The sequence below is a fragment of the Spermophilus citellus genome (genome assembly GCF_964194105.1).
Source record: "Spermophilus citellus genome assembly, chromosome: 6".
NCBI lineage: Eukaryota > Metazoa > Chordata > Mammalia > Rodentia > Sciuridae > Spermophilus > Spermophilus citellus.
The window spans coordinates 38636524-38656225 of NC_138187.1; the positions used below are offsets into that span (position 1 = coordinate 38636524).

Here is a 19702-nt window from a genome sequence, read left to right on the forward strand (position 1 = left end):
TTATTTTATAAATCCTGTCATTATCTTATGGATAGCATCATTATATTGCAGTATAAACTACATATGTTAAAAGTCTTATTCTATTAGACATTAACTTTACCAAGACTGGGTCTCCCCGCCTCTACAATGGGAGGTGGCTCAGGGATCTGACAGATGCTGATGAGCTGTCCCTGAGTCAGAGAGCTTTAGGCAGAGGCTTTAGGAGGCAAGAGTATGTGGGGATGTCACACAAAGGCACATGACAGACAGCCAACCCATCCTGAGGATAATGTCAGCTGCCATCCAGGAAGCAGTAAGTGGCCTTTGATTGGCGGAGAACTAGGGAGAGCCAGATGACTCTGACCCTCCTTGGTTTCCCTATTTGCCAAAGGCTGGGTTAAAGCAATACAACCGCAGCACAGATTCAAATAAAGCAAGAGTGATCATAAAGGCTTTGTGGAGGGTATTCATGGCAAGACCACCAGTGTGCTGCTGGTAAATAGTAAACAGGGAGAAAAAGAAATACAAATGGCTCTCTGGGAGGAAAGCGCCTTGGTTAGTAGTGTGTTTGGCAATTTCTTTGGTTTAAACAGTCACACCAGGGCTTATTCCAAGCTACACACGTCACTGAACTTGGAATTGGGAAAAGGCACAGTATTATAATTTCCATTGTACAGAAACAACAGGTGCAAATAATCTCAAGAGCACAGGTAACAGTAAAATGTAGTAAAAATAATTAGGAATCAATTATTTTTCTTTTTAAATAACAATTTTATTGAAATATAATTCACAGACTGTAAAACACCCCTCCCCTTAAAAGTGGCCTTTAGTACAGTTATGGAGTTGTGCAACCATCACCATTATTTAATTTTATGATATTTTTGTCACTTTATAAAAAAAAAATCCTACACCTATTAAGTCTCTGGCATAACCAATCTACTTTGTCTCTGGATTCGCCTCGTCTGGGCAATTCATAAAAATGAATACTAATGGCTTTTTTCATTTAGCATAATGTTTTCAAGTTTCGTTCCTGTTGTAGCATGGGTCGGCAATTCATTCTTTTTTATTGCCAAGTAAGATTCCATTAATATGGTTATATCGTATTTTGTTAATCTAGTCACCAGTTGATGGGCAGCGGAGTGACTTTTGGCTATTGTGAGTAATGCCTCCATGAATATTCAAGTACAAGTGTTTGGATGTCTGTTTTCATTTCTCTTTTGTATAAACCTAGAAATGGACTTGCTGGATTATAAGGATATGGATAACATTTTGAGGAACCGCTTGTGCTTTTTTTTTTTTTTTTTTTTTTTTTTGGTGTTTGTGGAGGTGGGTACTGGGGTTTGAACCCAAGGCTGCTCTACCACTGAGTTACATCCTCAGCCCATTTTATTTTATTTAATTATTGTGGTCATTTTTATGGTATTTTATTTCATTTTTGTGGGGATGGAACCTAGGGGCCCTCTACCTCTGAGTATGCTCCTGGCCCTTTTTACTTTTTATGTTGAGACAGGGTGTTCCTATGTTTCCTAGACTGGCCTCAAATTTGTGCTCCTCCTGAGTCAATGGGGTGATAAGCAGGCACCACCATGCCCAGCTGAATATCTTCTTTGGAGAACTGCCCATTTAGATCTTGATCCATTGAAAAAATAAGTTATTTATATTTTTATGAATTAAAAGAGCCGTTCATATATCTGAACACAAGTTCTTTATTAGATATGTGATTTGGAGAGATTTTCCCCTATTTTGTGGGTTGTCATTTTACTCGTGGTCTGAAAGAGCAGTACCAAGTGAATAGTATTTATTTATATTTCATTCTTTTACTGCTGAGTAATATTCCATTATAAGGATATACCATGTTTTGCTAATCTGTCCCTCAGTTGATGGACATTTGGGTTCCTTCCACTTCTTGGCTGTTATGAATAATTTTGCTTTGAACATTTGTGGGCAAGATTTCATATGCACATATGTATTCAATACTATGAAAAATATATGTGGAAGTGGAACTGTTGGGTAAGATGGGAACCTCTGTTTAACTTTTAAGGAACTGCCAGTCTTCCAGAGCATCTGGGCCACTGATGTAGGTGCCTATCAGTAATGAGTTCCAATTTCTCCATCTTTTTGCCAACACTAATATCTTGCCACTTTTTTTTGGGGGGGGGTATTTAAAAAACTCATCCTAGTGGGTTTGAAGTGGCATTGATTTGCATTTCCCTGGTGCCTGAGGATTGAACGTTGTTTTATTTTTTCTTGTTATTTTGTGTATATTCTTTGAAGAAATGTGTATTCATATCTTTTGCCCAGTAGTTAATTGAGTTCTTTGCCTTCTTGTTATTGAGTTATTAGAGGTTTTTTTAATAGATTCTAGATGCAAATATCAGATACTTGATTTTCAAATATTTTGCCCCATTTTGTGGGTTGTCTTTTTACTTTTTGATGGTGAATAACAAGCACAGATATTTTTAATTTTGATGAAATCAAATCTGTCAACTTTTCTCTGTTTATTTGTGCTTATGTCCTTCACTGAAAACATCACCTAATCCAAGGTCATGAAGATTTGTGCCTATATTTTTTTCTAAGAGTTTCATAATTTTAGTGCTTGGTTCTTGATTCATCTTGAGTTAATTTTTGCATGTGGTGTTAGATAGGGGTCCACAATCCTTTTACCTGTGGATATCCACTACCCCATAGAATTTGTTGAAAAACTATTCTTTCCCATTGAATTGTTTTGGCATTCTTATTGAAAATCAATTGACTGTAAACATTGAGGTTTATTTCTAGATCCCCAATTATATTGTTTGAACTACATATGCTAGTGTCATACTGTTTGGATTACCATAGTTTTATAGTACATTTTAATTTTTTTATTTGTTATTTTTAATTATACACGAGGGTATAGTCTATTTTGACATATTTATACAAACACGGAGTATATCTTATTCTAATTGGGATCCCAGTCTTGTGGAAATACACAGTGTTGATATTCACTGTGGTGTATTCATATGTGTGCATAGGAAAGTAATGTCAGATTCATTCCACTGTCTTTATTCCTATCCTCCTCCTTCCCCTTTATTCTCCTTTGTCTAATCCACTGGACTTCTATTCTTCATACCACATTTTTTTTTTAAATTTTAATATTTATTTATTTTTTTACTTCTCGGCAGACACAACATCTTTGTTGGTATGTGGTGCTGAGGATCCAACCCGGGCCGCACGCATGCCAGGCGAGCGCGCTACCGCTTGAGCCACATCCCCAGCCCTTCATACCACATTTTTAAATCACAAAGTGTGATTCCTTCAACATTTTTTCTTTATTCCCCGCTCCCCAAGTTTGTTTTGACTATTCTGGGATCCCCAAATTTCCATGTAACTATTAGGACTAGAGTCTCAACTAATAAAAATAATTATGGAATTTTGGTGGGGATCACATTAGATCAGCAGATCTTTTGGAAAGTATTGCCTTAACAATATTAAGTCTTCTGAGCCACAAACATGAAGTCTCTTGCTACTTCTTTTTTTTTTTAATTTTTATTGTTGGTTGTTCAAAACATTACATAGTTCTTGACATATCATATTTCACACTTTGATTCAAGTGGGTTATGAACTCCCATATTTACCCCGTATACAGATTGCAGCATCACATCAGTTACACATCCACTGATTTACATATTGCCATACTAGTGTCTGTTGTATTCTGCTGCCTTTCCTATCCTCTACTATCCCCACTCCCCTCCCCTGCCCTCCCCTCCTCTCTCTCTACCCCATCTACTGTAATTCATTTCTCCCCCTTGTTTTTTTTTTTCACCTTTCCCCTCACTTCCTCTTGTATGTAATTTTGTATAACCATGAGGGTCTCCTTCCATCTTGCTACTTCTTGAAGTCTTCTTTATTGTCTTTCGACAGACATTTAATTATTTAGACATTTATGAAAATGATTTAAAGCCTTTGTCTATTAAGTGCAACTTCTCAGCTTCCTCAAGGAACATTTTGTTTTGTTTTTGTTTTTGCAGCACCGGAGATTGAACTCGGAGCCTCGCATGTGCTGTGCAGGTGTTCTACCACTGAGCTACATCCCCAGCCCTTTTTTATTTTATTTAGAGGCAGGGTCTCCCTAAGTCGCCAGGCTGGCCTTGAACTTGTGATCCTTCTGCTTTAGCCTCCTAAGCAGAAGGGATTACAGGTGTCCCGCACTATGCCTTTTTAAGCAGGATCTATGTTGGCCAGACTGGTCTTGAACTGCTGAACTCAAGAGATCCTCCCATCTCAGATTCCCAAGTAGTTTTAACTACAGGTGTGCCACCATTCTCCCCAGTTTTATTGAAATCCATCCTGTGTATAGATCATATTTTACCATTTCCTTTGCATGTCTTTAACTCTTTGAAAACTGGCGATTGATTGATTGATTGATTTTATTTGTTCTTTTTAGTTATACATGATAGTAGAAAGTATTTTGACATACATACATGGAATAAAACTTTCCATTTTTATGGTCGTACATGATGTGGAGCTTCACTAGTCATGTATTCATATATGAACATAGAAAAGTTATGTCCAATTCATTTCACTGTCTTTCCTATTCCCACCTCCAACTCCCCTGTGCTCAATCTGGTGAACCTCCTCTTTGCTCCCCCCAGTCTGTTGTGAGTAAGCATCCGCACATCAGAGAGGACATTTGGCTTTTGGTTTTTTGGGATTGGCTTATTTCACTTAGCATGATAGTTTCCAGTTCCATCCATTTACCTACAAATGCCATAAGTTCATCTCTTTATGGCTGAATTAGTTCACTGTGTAAAAGTACCACATTTTACCAACAATAAATTTAAAAAAAAAGAATTAAAAAAAAAAAGTACCACATTTTCTTTACCCATTCATCTGTTGAAGGCATCTAGTTTGGTTCCCTAGCTTAGCTACTGTGAATGGAGCTGCTATAAACCTTGATGTGGCCATATCATTGTAGTATGCTGATTTTAAGTCCTTTGGGTATAAACCAAGGAGTGGGATAGCTGGGTCAAATAGTGGTTCCATTCCAAGTTTTCTGAGGAATCTCCATACTGCTTTCCAGAGTAATTGCATAAATTTGCAGTCTCACCAGCAATGTATGAGTGTACTTTTTCCCACATTCTTTCCAACATTTATCGTTACTTGTATTCTTGATAATTGCCATTCTGTCTGGAGTTAGATAGAATCTCAGTGTAGTTTTAATTTGCATTTCTCTACTTGCTAGGATATTAAATTTTTTTTCAAATATTTATTGACTGATTTTTTGTATTTCTTCTTCTGTGAAGTGTCTATTCAGTTCCTTTGCCCATTTATTTATTGGGTTATTTGGATATTTTGGGGTCAAGTTTTTTGAGTTCTCTACATATCCTGGAGATTAATGCTTTACCTGAGGTGCAGGTGGCAAAGATTTTCTCCCCTTCTATAGGCTCTTTCTTCACATTCTTGTTTGTTTCCTTAGCTGTGAAGAAGCTTTTTAGCTTCATCCCATTTATCGATTCTTGATTTTACTTGTGCTTTAGGAATCTTGTTGAGGAATTTGGTTCCTGAGCCAATATGATGGCGAATTTGGCCTACATTTTCTTCTAGTAGGAGTAGGGTCTCTGGTCTACTGCTTAGGTCTTTGATCCACTTTGAGTTGAGTTTTGTACAAGGTGAGAGATAGGGGTCTAATTTCATTTTGTTACATAGGATTTCCAGTTTTCCCAGCACCATTTATTGAGGAGGCTCTCTCTTTTCCAATGTATAAAACTGGACATTTTCAATCATGTAATGTGGAAGCTCTGGAAATCAGTATTCCTTGATACCTCCCTTCCCCCAATTTTGTATTTTTCTTTCTGCTGCTGCCGCTATTCATTTTTTAGTGGGGACGTGTACTGGGGATTGAACTCAGGGGCACTTGACCACTGACCCATATCCCCAGCCCTATTTTGTGCTTTATTTAGAGATGGGATCTCACTGAGTCGCTTAGCACCTCACTTTTGCTGAGGTTGGCTTTGAACTCGCCATCCTCCTGCCTCAGTCTCCTGAGCTGCTGGGATCACAGGCATGTGTCACTATGCCTGGTGCCACCATTCACTTTTTAAAGTGACTTTCCTGGATTAATTCTATAAGGTCTCTACTTTTTAAATTTGTATATGGCCACCAAAGTCTCTGTTAACTTAGTGGTCAGTTAATGATTATACAGAGATTTCTTTATACATGTCCTTGGTGTGGTATGTGTGGCATGTGATATAGGGGTTAGGGAATGCTCTTGCAGTCTAAAAGTTGGCCCCGTCTTAATTTTTTCTGCTTATGTAGTTGCAAGATCAGCCAGGATGAGAAATGAAGGCCTTCTCATACCTTTCCTGGGTGTATTCACAGTCCTGAACAGGCGAATGGCTTTCTAGATTTCCAGCAATATGGTGGAGCTTTTCAAGGCTCCTATTAACATATCAATCATTTTTTTTTTTAAGTTTTTTGACCAGCCAACCGGTGTTACTGGCTCAGGCAGCTGCCATGTTAGATGACGGCTGCTGATTATTTTCAACAAACTGGAGATAGGAATTTCTGAGTCTTATCAAATAAGGAGAAGCCTGGAAAACCGTGCTCCTCTGGAACAGTCACAATTCTCTGGGGATAAGGCTTTTGCAGGAGTTTGCTTCCCATTCCAGGAAGCAAACTAAAGGTTTACAGAGCTTAACTTGTCTTCTTTTTTTTTTTTTTTAAGAGAGAGAGAGAGAGAGAGAGAGAGAGAGAGAGAGAGAGAGAGAGAGAGAGAGAGAGAGAGAGAGAGAGAGAGAGAGAATTTTTAATATTTATTTTTTAGTTCTCGGCGGACACAACATCTTTGTTGGTATGTGGTGCTGAGGATCCAACCCGGGCCGCACTGCATGCCAGACGGGCGCGCTACCGCTTGAGCCACATCCCCAGCCCCTGGATGCTTGTTTTCATGGTTATCATTGTGGTAACGCTGCTTATTTCCAGGGCTATCATAGACATGAGGAGAGAAAAATGGGACTGAGCAAGTGAAAAATGCTGTGAAACTCATTGCTGTTACCAAAATCCAGCCATTTTCTTTAATAAATTGACTTGGGTTGTTGCAAACCTTTGGCATATTTCTAGAGTTCTGAAAAGTTGATTTTGATAATATCTGCCAGCTTTCCATTCTGGAAGCATTCTTTTCATTACCTTTGTTTTAATATAGTTTACTTAATTGCAAATTTATATAATTTATGTTTTCCTGTCAAACTAAGAATTGAACCCAGGCATTGAACCCATGAGTTGAACCCACTGAATTACATCCCTAGCACTTTTTATTTTTTTGAGATAGAGTCTCACCAAGTTACCAAGGCTGGCCTCAAATGTGTCATTTTCCTGCCTCAGCCTTCCAAGTTGCTGTGTCTGGCTATATAATTTTATTTTATTTTATTTTTAATTTAATTGATTTGTTTTAGTTGTAGATGGACACAATACCTTTATTTTGTTTATTTATTTTTATGTGGTGCTGAGGATGGAACCTAGTGACTCACACATGTAAGGCAAGTTCTCTACTGCTGAGCCACAATCCCAGCCCCACTTATAATTTAATTTTTAACGATGGCTGTGTTTGACAACTGGCATGCAAGACTCCTGAAGATTTAATAATTGGCTTTCACTGGCTGGAACCAGCCTCCTCCAGTGCCCCACAGACTGGACCCTCCCAGATGCCCCCATTTGATCCAGTTAAGCTCTGTAAACCTTTATAGTATTTGCTGGGTGCAGGGTATTTAAAAGTATTCTAGGAGTACAGCTCACCCAGTACTAAACTGACTCCATATTCTTCAGTATATGGACCTTAGGTATCTGTAGGACACACACTGCCAGAGCTTCATGGCAGGACACACACTGCCAGAGGGTCTTCCAAGTGATGACTTGGCATGGAGGAAAATTTGGAAAAGGCTGCACACATGTGAGAACAGCTATAGAAATGCCGAAAGGTATCACTTCTTATCTTAGGGATCTAATCGTAAATTGTGCCAAAGGCTCAGTTTTCTGACTCCTGGGTGAAACTTACCAAAGCCAACAGGTCAACAGGACTTTGTTTTATAAAATCTACAACTGGAAGTCTTCAAGGGAAGTACAGGGCAAAGGTATAAATGATGAGATGAGTGGTGGAGTAGTTTCCATTAGACGCCCTCTGAAGAATGTGTACCTTAACCCCTGCTCTGTGCAAAGGGGAAAAAAATGTTTGTTTGTTTTTTTAACATTTGGACTTGTTCAAATAATAACAAAACTTGCTTTGTGATTGTAGAATGATGTGTTGTTGGGGTGTACTTTAATTAACTACCACAGGATTAGGAGGCAGGGCCTTTATCCAGCCAACAATGCTGTAAGCAGTCAGTCTCTTCCCACCTGTGAGTGAGCATTCCCCAGCTTCCTTAAATGCAAAACATGGAGCTTCCTGATAAAAGTAGAAGCACAAGAGGGTTATTGTGTCTCTTTTCTAGACCTTTGCTTTCCTTCTTTTTTCTCCCAGAGAGATCAGCAGAAAGTCATGGATCTTTTACTTGCTGTGCCACATGCCAGATACTGGTTTCCTTATGTTTACTGACTTTCCTCAAACATACAACAAATGTTCCCCTGACATTGTCTGTGTCCTGCTCTGGATTAGCACAAAGGACAGCTAGCATTTCGGATGTTTCTATTGGGCAGGCTCCCTTTCCAGTTGGTAAAGTCTTACCTGATACAATTCAAATCCGTTTCTTTCATGGCACATTGGACCACATGTGCTTCCCCAGCACTTTTCTCTGTTACAGATAACCTAGAAAGTGCTTTCTTTATTTTCTTTGCAAGACTATGGCTCTGGCCTCACCTGGTAATGCTTCTCCCTGGCACCCAGGACCAGGACCTGGCACCATTTCTTTAAAGAGCCCCTACTCCAAGCCAAGTCCTGTGCCTGCTCTGGGGAACTCCCAGCTGAATCAGACACAGTTCCTGTCCTCAAGGAACTTTCAGTCACAGGAACAATAAAACATGGCAGTGGGGTTAGGATGACGTCAGGTTCATGGTTCTAGGAGATGTCAGTCATTCATCCCGGGAATAGGAAAGGAGCCTTCCTCCATGAAGTCATGCTTTCAGGTGTGTCTTGACAATTGAAAGGAAGACTGTCTCTGCCAGGTGGACAAGAGGGGACAGGAAGGGCTCTCCTGCCAGAAGGAACAGCTTGAGCTCAGGAGCAGAGTCAGTGGGTGATGAATTCTCGTTGAATTGAAATAAAAAGCCCAAAGCGCTCAGAAGGCTGATAGGATGTATAGGTCAACCTAAGCAGAAAAGCCTAAGACGGCTTTGGCAAATAAAAAAGGCAGAAAACAAAACAGGCCTATTTTTGGTGTCACAAAATACCGAGGAAAATCAGGATGAATTTTGCGTGGATTTTTATTGTCTTCTTTATATTTTCCTGTATTTTTAAATTTAAAATAATTGTCGATATTACCTGCTGCCCACGCACTTCTCGGTCTGCAGGGGGCGCACCGGCGGCCACCTCGCCACCTCCTCCAGGGTGAGGGGCGGGGTCTCCAGGGCCGATATGTACTGACGAATGGCTGGTCGGGCTGTCTATCACGACGTCCCGCCTCCGCGCTACGTCACATGACGCAGCCCATCATGGCGGCAGGAGCGCGGCTGCCCGGGCCCGCGGCTCCGCAGGGTTGCTGGCGTTGCTGCTGTTGAGAGGCGGCGGCGGCGGCGGCGGCGGCGGCGGCGCAGGCGGCGCAGACTGGCGGGCAGGATGGTGTTTCTGCGGCCGGAGCGGCGGGTGCGGACTAGGAGCCGGGCTGAGGTTTGGCCGAAGCATCGTGTGCCCAGGAGCAGCCGGCGCGGGTGTCTCTGAGGCAGCGGAGGGAGGCAGGACCGACTGACTGGCGGACGGACCGACCCGCGGAAGGCGACCCGAGAGTCGGCCCCGGGGGGCTGTGCCGTGGGCGAGATGCCGGGGCCGCCTGCGTTACAGCTGCTGCTGCTGCTGCTCCTGGCCGCTGGCAGTGCCGGGGCCGCGCCACTTCCGCAAACAGGTGCAGGTGAGCGGGCCGCGGCGGGCGCGGGGCTGCGGGGCCGCTTGCGGCGAGGCTGGGCCGCGGGTCGGCGGGTTCTGGCCTCGGCGCGGAGGGATCAGAGGGCGTGCGGAGGACAGGAGGCCCGGGGACGCTAATGATGAGGGAGATTTCTGCCGCAGGGGCGTGGGATGGGGGCAGGGGCGAGGCGGTGCCGTGGGGGCTGGGGAGAGCGGCGGGAGAGGTGGCAGCCAGCGACCCCTCTCCACTAGGCTGCGGTACCGGCTCTGGACCTGTTGGCTAAAGGTCCCCAGCTTATTCCCTTCACGACAGTTCTTTTCCTTTCCCAGATGTCACCTGCCTCTTGTGCATTTCTCACATCTTATTGTAAGAACCATTTCTTAGCTCTCATCATACTTAAATGCAAATGACTTGTCGAGCTGTGCCGAGTTTCCTTCCCTCCCTGCAACTTGTTCTGAAGTTGTAAATTGATTTTAGACGCTGTGCATTTTATTTGGAATGAATCTCAGGGGATGAGAAGGAAACAACGATAATATTTCTATTTTAGGAAGTCAGTGATTAGAGTAGCAGATTTTGAATAACTATTGACAAACTGGCCTAAGGGTAATTGAAGTTTCTATTTTAGCGTTAACAGCGTGTGATTTTCCTTTTTCTCCGCCCCCCTCCACATTTTCTTCATGTTGTTTGCATTTTGGAGATTTATTATCCTAAAAAAAGCTTCAACCCAAGAAAGCATTTCCAGTTGGACTTTTTTTTAGGCAAACTTGCCTTGCTTGTCTACTGATTATTGTTGCAATGAGGAGCAGTTGAAATTTGATAGATTAAAAAAATAGTGTTGGAAGAAACCTTAAATAAAATGGAGTCCAATTTCTTCATCTTACAGTTGAAGAATGGTGGTCAAATGACCTACCCAAGGTGACACAGCTAAATTGTAGTTGGAGCTGCAAACCCAGGTCTTAGATTTCTACGCTTGTGTGTTTTTTTTTTTTTTTTTTTTCAGTTTTCTTCAAGTCTTCTAGTGGTTAATGGAATATTACTCCTGAGTCAGAAGTTATTTTAGAATAATTTTAATTGGCTGCTGAATGTGGAAGTTCTGCATTCAGTAAAGACACATTTGTTAGATAAATCTACAGTGAAAACTATATGTAATTGCTTCCAGAGCTACACCAGGAGTGTCTTTGAATGTTAGTGTATCATTGTACTTTATAAAGTAGCACCAAATTTTTGCTATTACCTTAGAGCAAATCTTTGTAAGATGAATTTTGTGTTCTGGTACATAAGAGTGTTGTCCAAAGTGTATAGGCAGCCCAGGTACAAGTCTCAGAAAGTACCTGGGAAGTTATAAAAGATTATGTGGAAAGATAGTGATGTTGATATTTAAGGATATTGCTATTGAAATTCACAGTTAGCACTGAAGTAGGATGGTGGATACAGAGTATTTTTATGTCAAGGGAATTCAAGAAGCTTCCAGAAGACTTTGCACTTAGTTGAATATTTGTACATTTTGGCAAACAAGTTCTTTATAGGAACCTATAAAAATATGTCTGACTCTATACTTCTTCCCATGTCTTTTATTCCATTCTTTTACCATTTTATGCAGGCATAAATTATAAAAGCTGAGTTTTGTTGGGTTACTGTAAACAAAGTAATCAGGAAAATGAACCTGTAAGTAGAAATATCATATCTTGACATAAATAAAGCACAGGGAAGGACTTGATAATTTATAGCAACTTTTGCAGATTGTTCTTTCTGGTTCTTGGACCAGAAGGTATATGGTTAAGGTGTATGGTATATGAAAAATAAGTACCTAGAGTTAAGTGGTTAAGGTGTATGGTATGTGAAAAATAGGTACCTAGAGTTAAATTCAGTGGGAAAGATGCACAGACATTTGTCTTTCCATCCAAAAGAGGTTATTAATTCTGAACTGGGATAGATTCTTGGTCGTGATGTTTTTAGACCAAGAAGAATAAAAAAACCTTTGAGCTAATCCCGATTAGTGATCTGTGGTTAAGAAAAGAACAACAACTTTTTTTTTTTTAGTTGTAGATGGACACAATACCTTTATTCTGTTTGTTTATTTATGTATTTGTTTAAACTTTTTTTTTTAGTTGTTGATAGACCTTTATTTATTTATACGTGGTGCTGAGAATCAAACCCAGTGCCTCACACATGCCAGGCAAATGCGCTACTGCTGACCCCCAACCCCAGCCCCTGTTTATTTTATTTTTTTTTATAAAGTGTACATGTTAGCCTTTTTTTTTATAACTTTATTTTATTTATTTATATGTGGTGCTGAGGATCGAACCCAGGGCCTTGCATGTGTGAGTGCTCTACCGCTGAGCCAGAACCCCAGCCCCTGTTTGTTTATTTTTATGTGGTGCTGAAGATCAAACCCAGTGCCTCACACTGGGTAGAAGCAAGTGCTCTACCGCTGAGCCACAACCCCGTACTGGAAGAACTCTTGAACATAGATGGGAGGTGAAAGAGCACTTAAACATTGAAAATGAAACTCTCAAGCTTCTGATGATCTAGGGGCCTGTTGGCCAAACCAAAATAGGGCTAACTTTTCTCAATTAAGCACAGACTCATTGCATAGGGTCTTTTGCTTCCTTGGTCATATTCTTTTTAAAGTGCAGAGTTTAATGGTGCAATGTTAAAAGTATGCTTATCACAAATAGGTTGAAAAAAATATTTGAGTTTTATCCTTTGTCAGCCTATTTGTATGGGGAACAAATGAGGCAGTTAACTAAAATTCAGCTTTTAAATTGAAGTTCATTTTTCCAAAGTGTCTTTGTCATCCAGAGTTATTTCTGGGTTTGAAAGTCGAAAAGGTATTTACTCATTGAATCTTAATAAAACTGTGTAAATATGTGGATTGCCCTTGACCCTCAGATCAGAAGGCGTTTCTTGGTTGAACTTTATTTTGGGCCTCTTCATGGCTATGGAATGCCCTTGTGCCCCTGTCTGGGAGCCTCTTTTCCTGAGAATCCAATATTTCTGCTGCAAGGCCCTTATTGTTATGTAGATTGAGACCTTGCTGGTCCCACTAGGAAGCTTATATAACGGGAGAAAGTCTACTGTTTTCATACACTGTTAAATAACTATACTGAGATTATAGTTCAGTCTTTTCCTGCAGATCATGGTTATCGCATAATTCTTCTCTGGAAAACATGATGGTGCCTTTTGTAAGATTCCCAGGATTCACATCATAAATTGGGATTCAAAATAAAGAAAGATCATGTATATGTGAAAGCATTCCTCTGAGCCCCACTTTCTTATTAATATTAGGATAGTGCTTAGACAGGGAAGCCCACTTCTATTGTTCTGTGGCATATTAGGTCACAGAGTACAGAGGAAGCTTTTAGCAGTTCCAGATAAAGGCCCTCACGGAAGCCTGTGAAGCCGGTGCGACTCAGCCACAAACACAGTTTGTGAAACCCTGGTTTTCATTTTAAACAGACTTTTATCTTGAAAGAGATTTATATATAAGTAAAGGAATTGCTTTCTGAAGTATGAGTTTGTGATTATTTTAATAATTTTTGAGAAATAAAAATTTTCAACAGGCAAATTCTTTCAGGATTTATGGCTATAAGGTTTGAAATCGGATTTAGGTTGAGATGCTATAATTGCTTTTACTTGATGATATTTTTTGTGTTAGTAAATATGCCCATCTGCACAGTAAAAGGAAGTCTGTCCAGTTTCGTAGCTGATTAACATTGAAGTTACCAAATTCCTACTGTTTTGCTAATATCAATGTGCTGATTGTTCATGCAATATTCTTCAAATTAGGAGAGTCCTTGGGCCCTCTCTGTCCCCTGTGGGCCTTGTCACTTAGATAACAACTGTACATATAATAAAAAAGACATTGTCATGTAAACAGGGGATGTCCAGGGTTCTGAAACAGTTAAGCAAATGAGTCCTCAAAAAAGTCCTTGTAACTGGATGTAGAAAAAGAATATAACTTTTCAGTGCAGTTGAGAGTAAATCTGTGAACCAATCCTAGGTGGAACATGATGTCCTAGAAAGAACTTAGGCTTTGGAGTTAGACTTAGGTGTGAGGTCTTCCTTTTCTGCTTCACTAGCTTTAAGATTATGGGCCAGTTTCCTGGGCTTTTCTGACTTCTTAGCACTCAACTATTAAAAAGAATGTTTACTGTATAAAGGGATGTTGGGAGGGTGGGATAGTCTTGCAGTGAGACACCATATCTGTTAGCATTATGTACTTGGTAATGTAGATTTTTTAAACACTTCAATTTTTTTTTTTTTTTTTTTGTAAATTTGGTGGGTTGTTATAGGATTGACTAATGGCAGGTGGTATAACTTAAGAGATTAAGCTATTTCACAGGGAATGCCTAGAATTTACTGGATTTGAAATCTTTGTTTCTCAGAATAAGTTGATATATGATGAATAGAGACCAATAGAAATAAATAAATCTGTTTGATTTATATATGATGTATAAGCTGATATTGTTACTTCTTGAAATATATAAAGTTGAGAAACTATGCTATAAATTTTTAGGATGACCTAGATCAGTCTGCTTTTTTTCATAATAAACCTGTTTTTAGGCCTCAGCATGACTAAAGCTCTTGCGAGTGAACAGTCTCTGGTTTTAATTTACTTAGAAGTACAAGAGCAATCTAAGTTTCCTTGATCCCAGACACAGTTGCATATTTGCATTAAGCATCCCCAAAGGCAGTGAGACTGAGGAAGAACTTGCCTAGGGCTGACGTTTTCCCCTGAGAAAATGTCCTTTGGGACGATTAGGGTTTTTTTTTCTTTTTCTCTCCTTTAAAATTGTGTACTTTTGCAGTCTACTGACTGTGCTTTATTCTTCATAATTTAAATGTGCTACTAAGATGTGAGGGAAGGGTTATTGTAGAGAGGAGAAGCTGGACCGACCCCTCTGGTCTGGAACAGACTGCCACATTTAGGGTTGCTATGATTCCATATGAGGACTCAACTTTCTTTCTTTTCTTTTTTTTTTTGAGTCCTCATATGAAGATACCATTTTAAGAGAAAGCTGGGGAAATATGGTAAAATCATTGTGTCTGTGGAGCAAAAATATTGAAGTGAGGTATTTTAAAATTGTGGTAAGTGACTAACTTGGAACCATGCCTTGGCATTACAGTTATTTGCCACAGGAAACAGTCATATCAGAAAAATAACCTGAGTATTTTTAAAATGTATTCTTGGCAAAGGTTAGCACAGTGCAGCAATCCCAAAGCTCATTTGATTTTATGGTGATTCAAGTGGGAAAAGTGAGAACTGTTGATGCCAAATGTCTCAGGTGCCTGAAGCCTGACAGGCGAGTGCCTCTTATTCTACTTGCCCCTTCTAGGGCTTGCCTTCTGTCTGCCAAAGCTACCAAGAGTGACTTGTGTTCCCTTGACTTCCTGGGACTGGAGGTGATGGTGGTGGTGGTAACCTGAAACTTGACATTTTTGGCAATTTTTATTTTACCATATAGTATGTGTTTGTTTTCATATTTTTAAAGACTTCAGTTACCATCAGGTCAAATAGACGTGTGGACCATGTGTCATGGCCACAGTAGCCCCTGGCTCCCTGTATCTAACCCCAGTTTGGTCAGGGAAAATCATAGCATCTACAAATCTGCAGTAGTGTGTCTCGTTCCTGCTTCCATTCTCCACCTTGTATGACTTTTCTTAAGAGCAAAATTGATCTGCTTACAGTTTGCAGAATACTCTGCAAATTCCCATCCTCCATTTCTGTATGTATTCTCCCTATTTGTGAATGCCTGTCTCTTCTCTTTCTTTTCCAGGTTCAGATTTTTTTTTTTAACTTCTTTATAGACTCAGCTTCCTACTGAGCTCTGTGTCCTGGAACGGTCCTTAGAGATTGCTACCCTGGTGAACTCTAGGGTCTGTACCTGTGGGACAAGATATTGCATGGGTGCTGGGTGAACATAGTGCAGTTTAGATTTTGATTTATCTTCAGTTCATCCTTTTAAAATTTTGACTTATGTGACTCTTTAAGGTATAGAATACATACATTGGTACACTGACATGTTTTAGTGGTTTGTAGATAATTTACATGGAATGGAAGTAGGGAAAATTTACTTTTAGACTGTGTGATCAGATGGGTTTGGAGTCATTGTACCAGTCTACCACTACTTATTATTTCTTTTTTTCATTATTGGGGATTAAATCCATGGGTGCTTTACCACTGAGCTACATTTCCCAGTCCTTTTTATTTTGTGTTCTGAGATAGAGGGTCTTGCTAAGTGCCCAGGCTGGCCTGGAACTTCTGATTCTTCTGCTATGACCTCCCATGTAACTGGGATTACCGGCATGAACCACCGTTTCTGTCTTTGTTTAAGTCTCTTTATCTGGATTGCAAGGACAGTGTCTCATATCATTGGTATTTCTAATGTGTTTGCATGGCAGATGCCCAATTGGAACTTAGAAGTGAGGATGATGAAGATGGTACTGGAGAAAAGAGTTCTGCAGTGTGCAGGTGTGTCGGAAGGAGTTGGTGAAAGTTAGCATCTCATTCTCCTGCAGACGTGACTTTTCAACCAGTCAAAGCCTTCATTTGGAATGAGGCCATTTATTGTGTTTTTGTTTTGATAAAATTTTTGGTAGTCTTTAAAAAATACAATAAACTTTGAGAAAACTTTTACATAGAAAAATTGCAGAGATAGCACAGAGTGTTCCTGTATTTCTCTTACCCAGTTTCCCCTATTGTTAACATCTTATGTTAAATGTAGTACGTTTGTCATAACTAAGGAAACAATATTAATTATTATTATTAACTGAAGTCCCCACTTGAGTATCTTTCTCATGTCCTTTTTCTCCTCCAGGATACCTCATTATGTTTAGTAGTCCTGTCTCCTTGGGCTCCTCCAGTTGTTCCTTGCTTTTGATGACCTTGACAGTTTTGAGGTGTGTTGGTCAGGTGTTTTGTAGTGTCCCACCACTGAGCTTCTTTGATGGTTTTTCATGATTAGGTGGGGATTATAGGTTTTGAGAGGAAGATCACAAAGATAAAATGCCTTTCTCATCTTGTAATGTCAAGGGTGTTAAATGCTTTCTGCATGACCTGACACTGGTCACCTGGCTGAGGAGGAGTTTGACAGCTTTCCTCCCTCTCCAAACTGTCATTTGCACACTGCACAATGTGAGTTAATGTTCCACCCCGAGTGGGAAGTAACTACAGATATGATTTGGAATTCTTCTGTATGGGAGATTTGACTATTCTCCCCCATTTATTTCTTTATGCAAGCTTCTGTTTATATCAATTTGGACACATGGATATTTATTGGCTTTGTAATCCAATGCTGTGTTATTTACTTTGTTGCTCAAATTGTAGTAGCCTTGGCCCTTGGGAGCGCTTTCATTTGGCTCCTGTTTTCTTTTCTCTTTTTTTTTTTTTTATATATATTTTTTTTATTTTTTAGTTCTCGGCGGACACAACATCTTTGTTGGTATGTGGTGCTGAGGATCGAACCCGGGCCGCACGCATGCCAGGCGAGTGTGCTACCGCTTGAGCCACATCCCCAGCCCTCTTTTCTCTTTTTACGATAGTACTTCCTTACTTTCTGGCATTACAAGGAGTGACAGACTCATCTTGTATATTCCCTGCCCCAGTCTTAGAATCAGCCATTTCTCCAGGGAGCCCTGGTTCATTTGTTTGGAGAAGGATATTGTAAACCAAGATCTGGGTGCTGGGTTTGCTCGATGCTCCTGGGACACTTAAATAATGAGTTTTAATCTTCTGCTTCCTTTGTCTACTCTTTAGTACTGGGGGAGGAACAATTTTGTAGGGACAAAGGACCACTTAGAGACAGGCAAGTTGCAAGAAATCTGTTGATGTTCTCTCCCTGGCATTCTTTTAAATACCATCACATATATTTTGAATACCACATTTGTGGTATTAATTGCATTATGATAATGTTGGTAGGATATTATTTTTCTTTTTAAAGCAGCAGATGTATGAAAAGTAGATTTGATGTACCACAAAACAGCCAAATTCCTCAGAGTGCAAGGGGAACTTCTTTGGCCTAAACCTTTAGCAAGAGAGGATTATTTTAGGAAGTCTTTCAACATTGGAATACTTTTAAAGGGATTGTAGGCAACTCCTTTAATTGGTCAAAGTTCAGATAAAAATGTCTGAAGGCAAGGCTCCGGAAGTTCCCAAGGGGCTGTGGACGTGTTTCCATCTGTTTCCAGAGCTTTTCATTTCATTTTTATCACGGAAAATGTCAAACATATATTAATAAAATAAATGGTGAATCTTCACTTCCCCTTTGCCCAGCATCAGCAGTTTTAAATTTACAGTCAGTCTTGTTTCACCTGTACCCTTACTACTGCCAGCAAGCACCCTTTTGTTTTGATGTAAAACCCAGCCCCGGGTTGCTTCAGTTGTAACTGCTTCAGGAGGAAGAATGTTTTATAAAACAGGATCGCTTGTATCAGGATCAGCATCTACTGTGTAGGTATTTGCAAAAGTATAGACTTGGGATTCTGACTAACCACTTGAATCAGAGTTCTGTTCTATTATTCTGCTCCCACCCTTTGCCCTCTGCAACACAAATACTGTATTTTCTAGATATAAAGTCATATCATTTATTTAATAGAAACCTGCGACTTGTGTAACTAAGGATGTTCAAAGAAAAAAAAAACAATTAAAATTTAAAATTAATGCTAGGTAGTGCTGATCATCATGCCTGGATGTTGCTCTGAAGAGTCCTCTGAAAAAGCAGAAGTGCTGTAACCTCTAAGTAACTTCTGTCTTTTTTTTTGACTTCAGCTTGACCTCAAGAAGTTGATATGAATAATAGCCTCTGTACATTTTATAACTATCCTGTATAAATACCAAAACTGGAAGCTGGGAGCTTGACAGTAGATGATGACACTATGGACCGAGGATCTCCTGGCGTAGATGTGCCAGGCATCAGTCCATTGCAGCTTGAGTTAGGAGGCCTTGTACTATGCAGGAAGTTCAGTTAGAGCAGGTGTAACACAACAACATCCTTAACTCCTCGCTGACTGTTCATGTGTGTGGTGACTGTCAAGGCCCCCCATCCCTCAGTTGTTAACATTTTGCTTTAAATTGTTTATTTTTCAAAGCCAATTTATTTTGATATAGACTAGAATTTGTAGCCTATTTCATGTTTTTCAATAGGTGCTTTTTAAAAAGCTAGTTATATTTTGATGTATTTGCTGTGAATGTTTTGATGTGTGAAATATTCTGATGATGAGCTTAAAAAAAAGTGAACCATTTATCTCAGAAACTGCTACATTGTAATGAGTATATAATCAGTTGAGTTTGAGAACATCATAGGCTCATGCACTAGTACACTCTTAGCAACATGTATACCTTGAGTGGGAGAATTTAGTTATAAGCAGCTCTGCTAGTGTTTTCTTTTTTTAAAAAAAAAATATTTTATTTCATTTATTTATTTATATGTGTGCTGAGATTCGAACCCAGTGCCTCACACATGCTAGGCAAGCGCTCTACCACGGAGCCACAGCCCTAGTCCACTCTGATAGTATTTTTTTGAGAGAGAAGTTGTCCTTATTTAAGTTAAACAACTACAGTTTAATTTTAAAGGACTATGTCCTTTCCCCTTTTCAAATTCATGTTCAAAGTTCATTCCCTTAATATGGACTATTTTTTGCCATGTTGAAGAAGAGACTTGAGTTTGATACACTGTAATTCAACTTTTTTGTTGTTA

The 19702-nt window shown here is 39.8% G+C and overlaps 1 protein-coding gene across 1 annotated transcript in view; it reads left to right on the top strand.

The window, feature by feature from the left end:
• Positions 1–9686: 9686 nt before the first annotated feature.
• The window catches only part of LOC308651230 (serine/threonine-protein kinase LMTK2-like), a gene marked incomplete at its 3' end in the record, with an annotated part of 58777 nt that continues 48761 nt past the window's right edge, over positions 9687–19702 (top strand). The window contains exon 1 of the mRNA XM_081298180.1: positions 9687–10010. Within this exon, the coding sequence (XP_081154306.1) occupies positions 9920–10010 (91 nt within the window). The 5' untranslated portion in view covers positions 9687–9919. The remainder of the gene's footprint in view (positions 10011–19702) is intronic.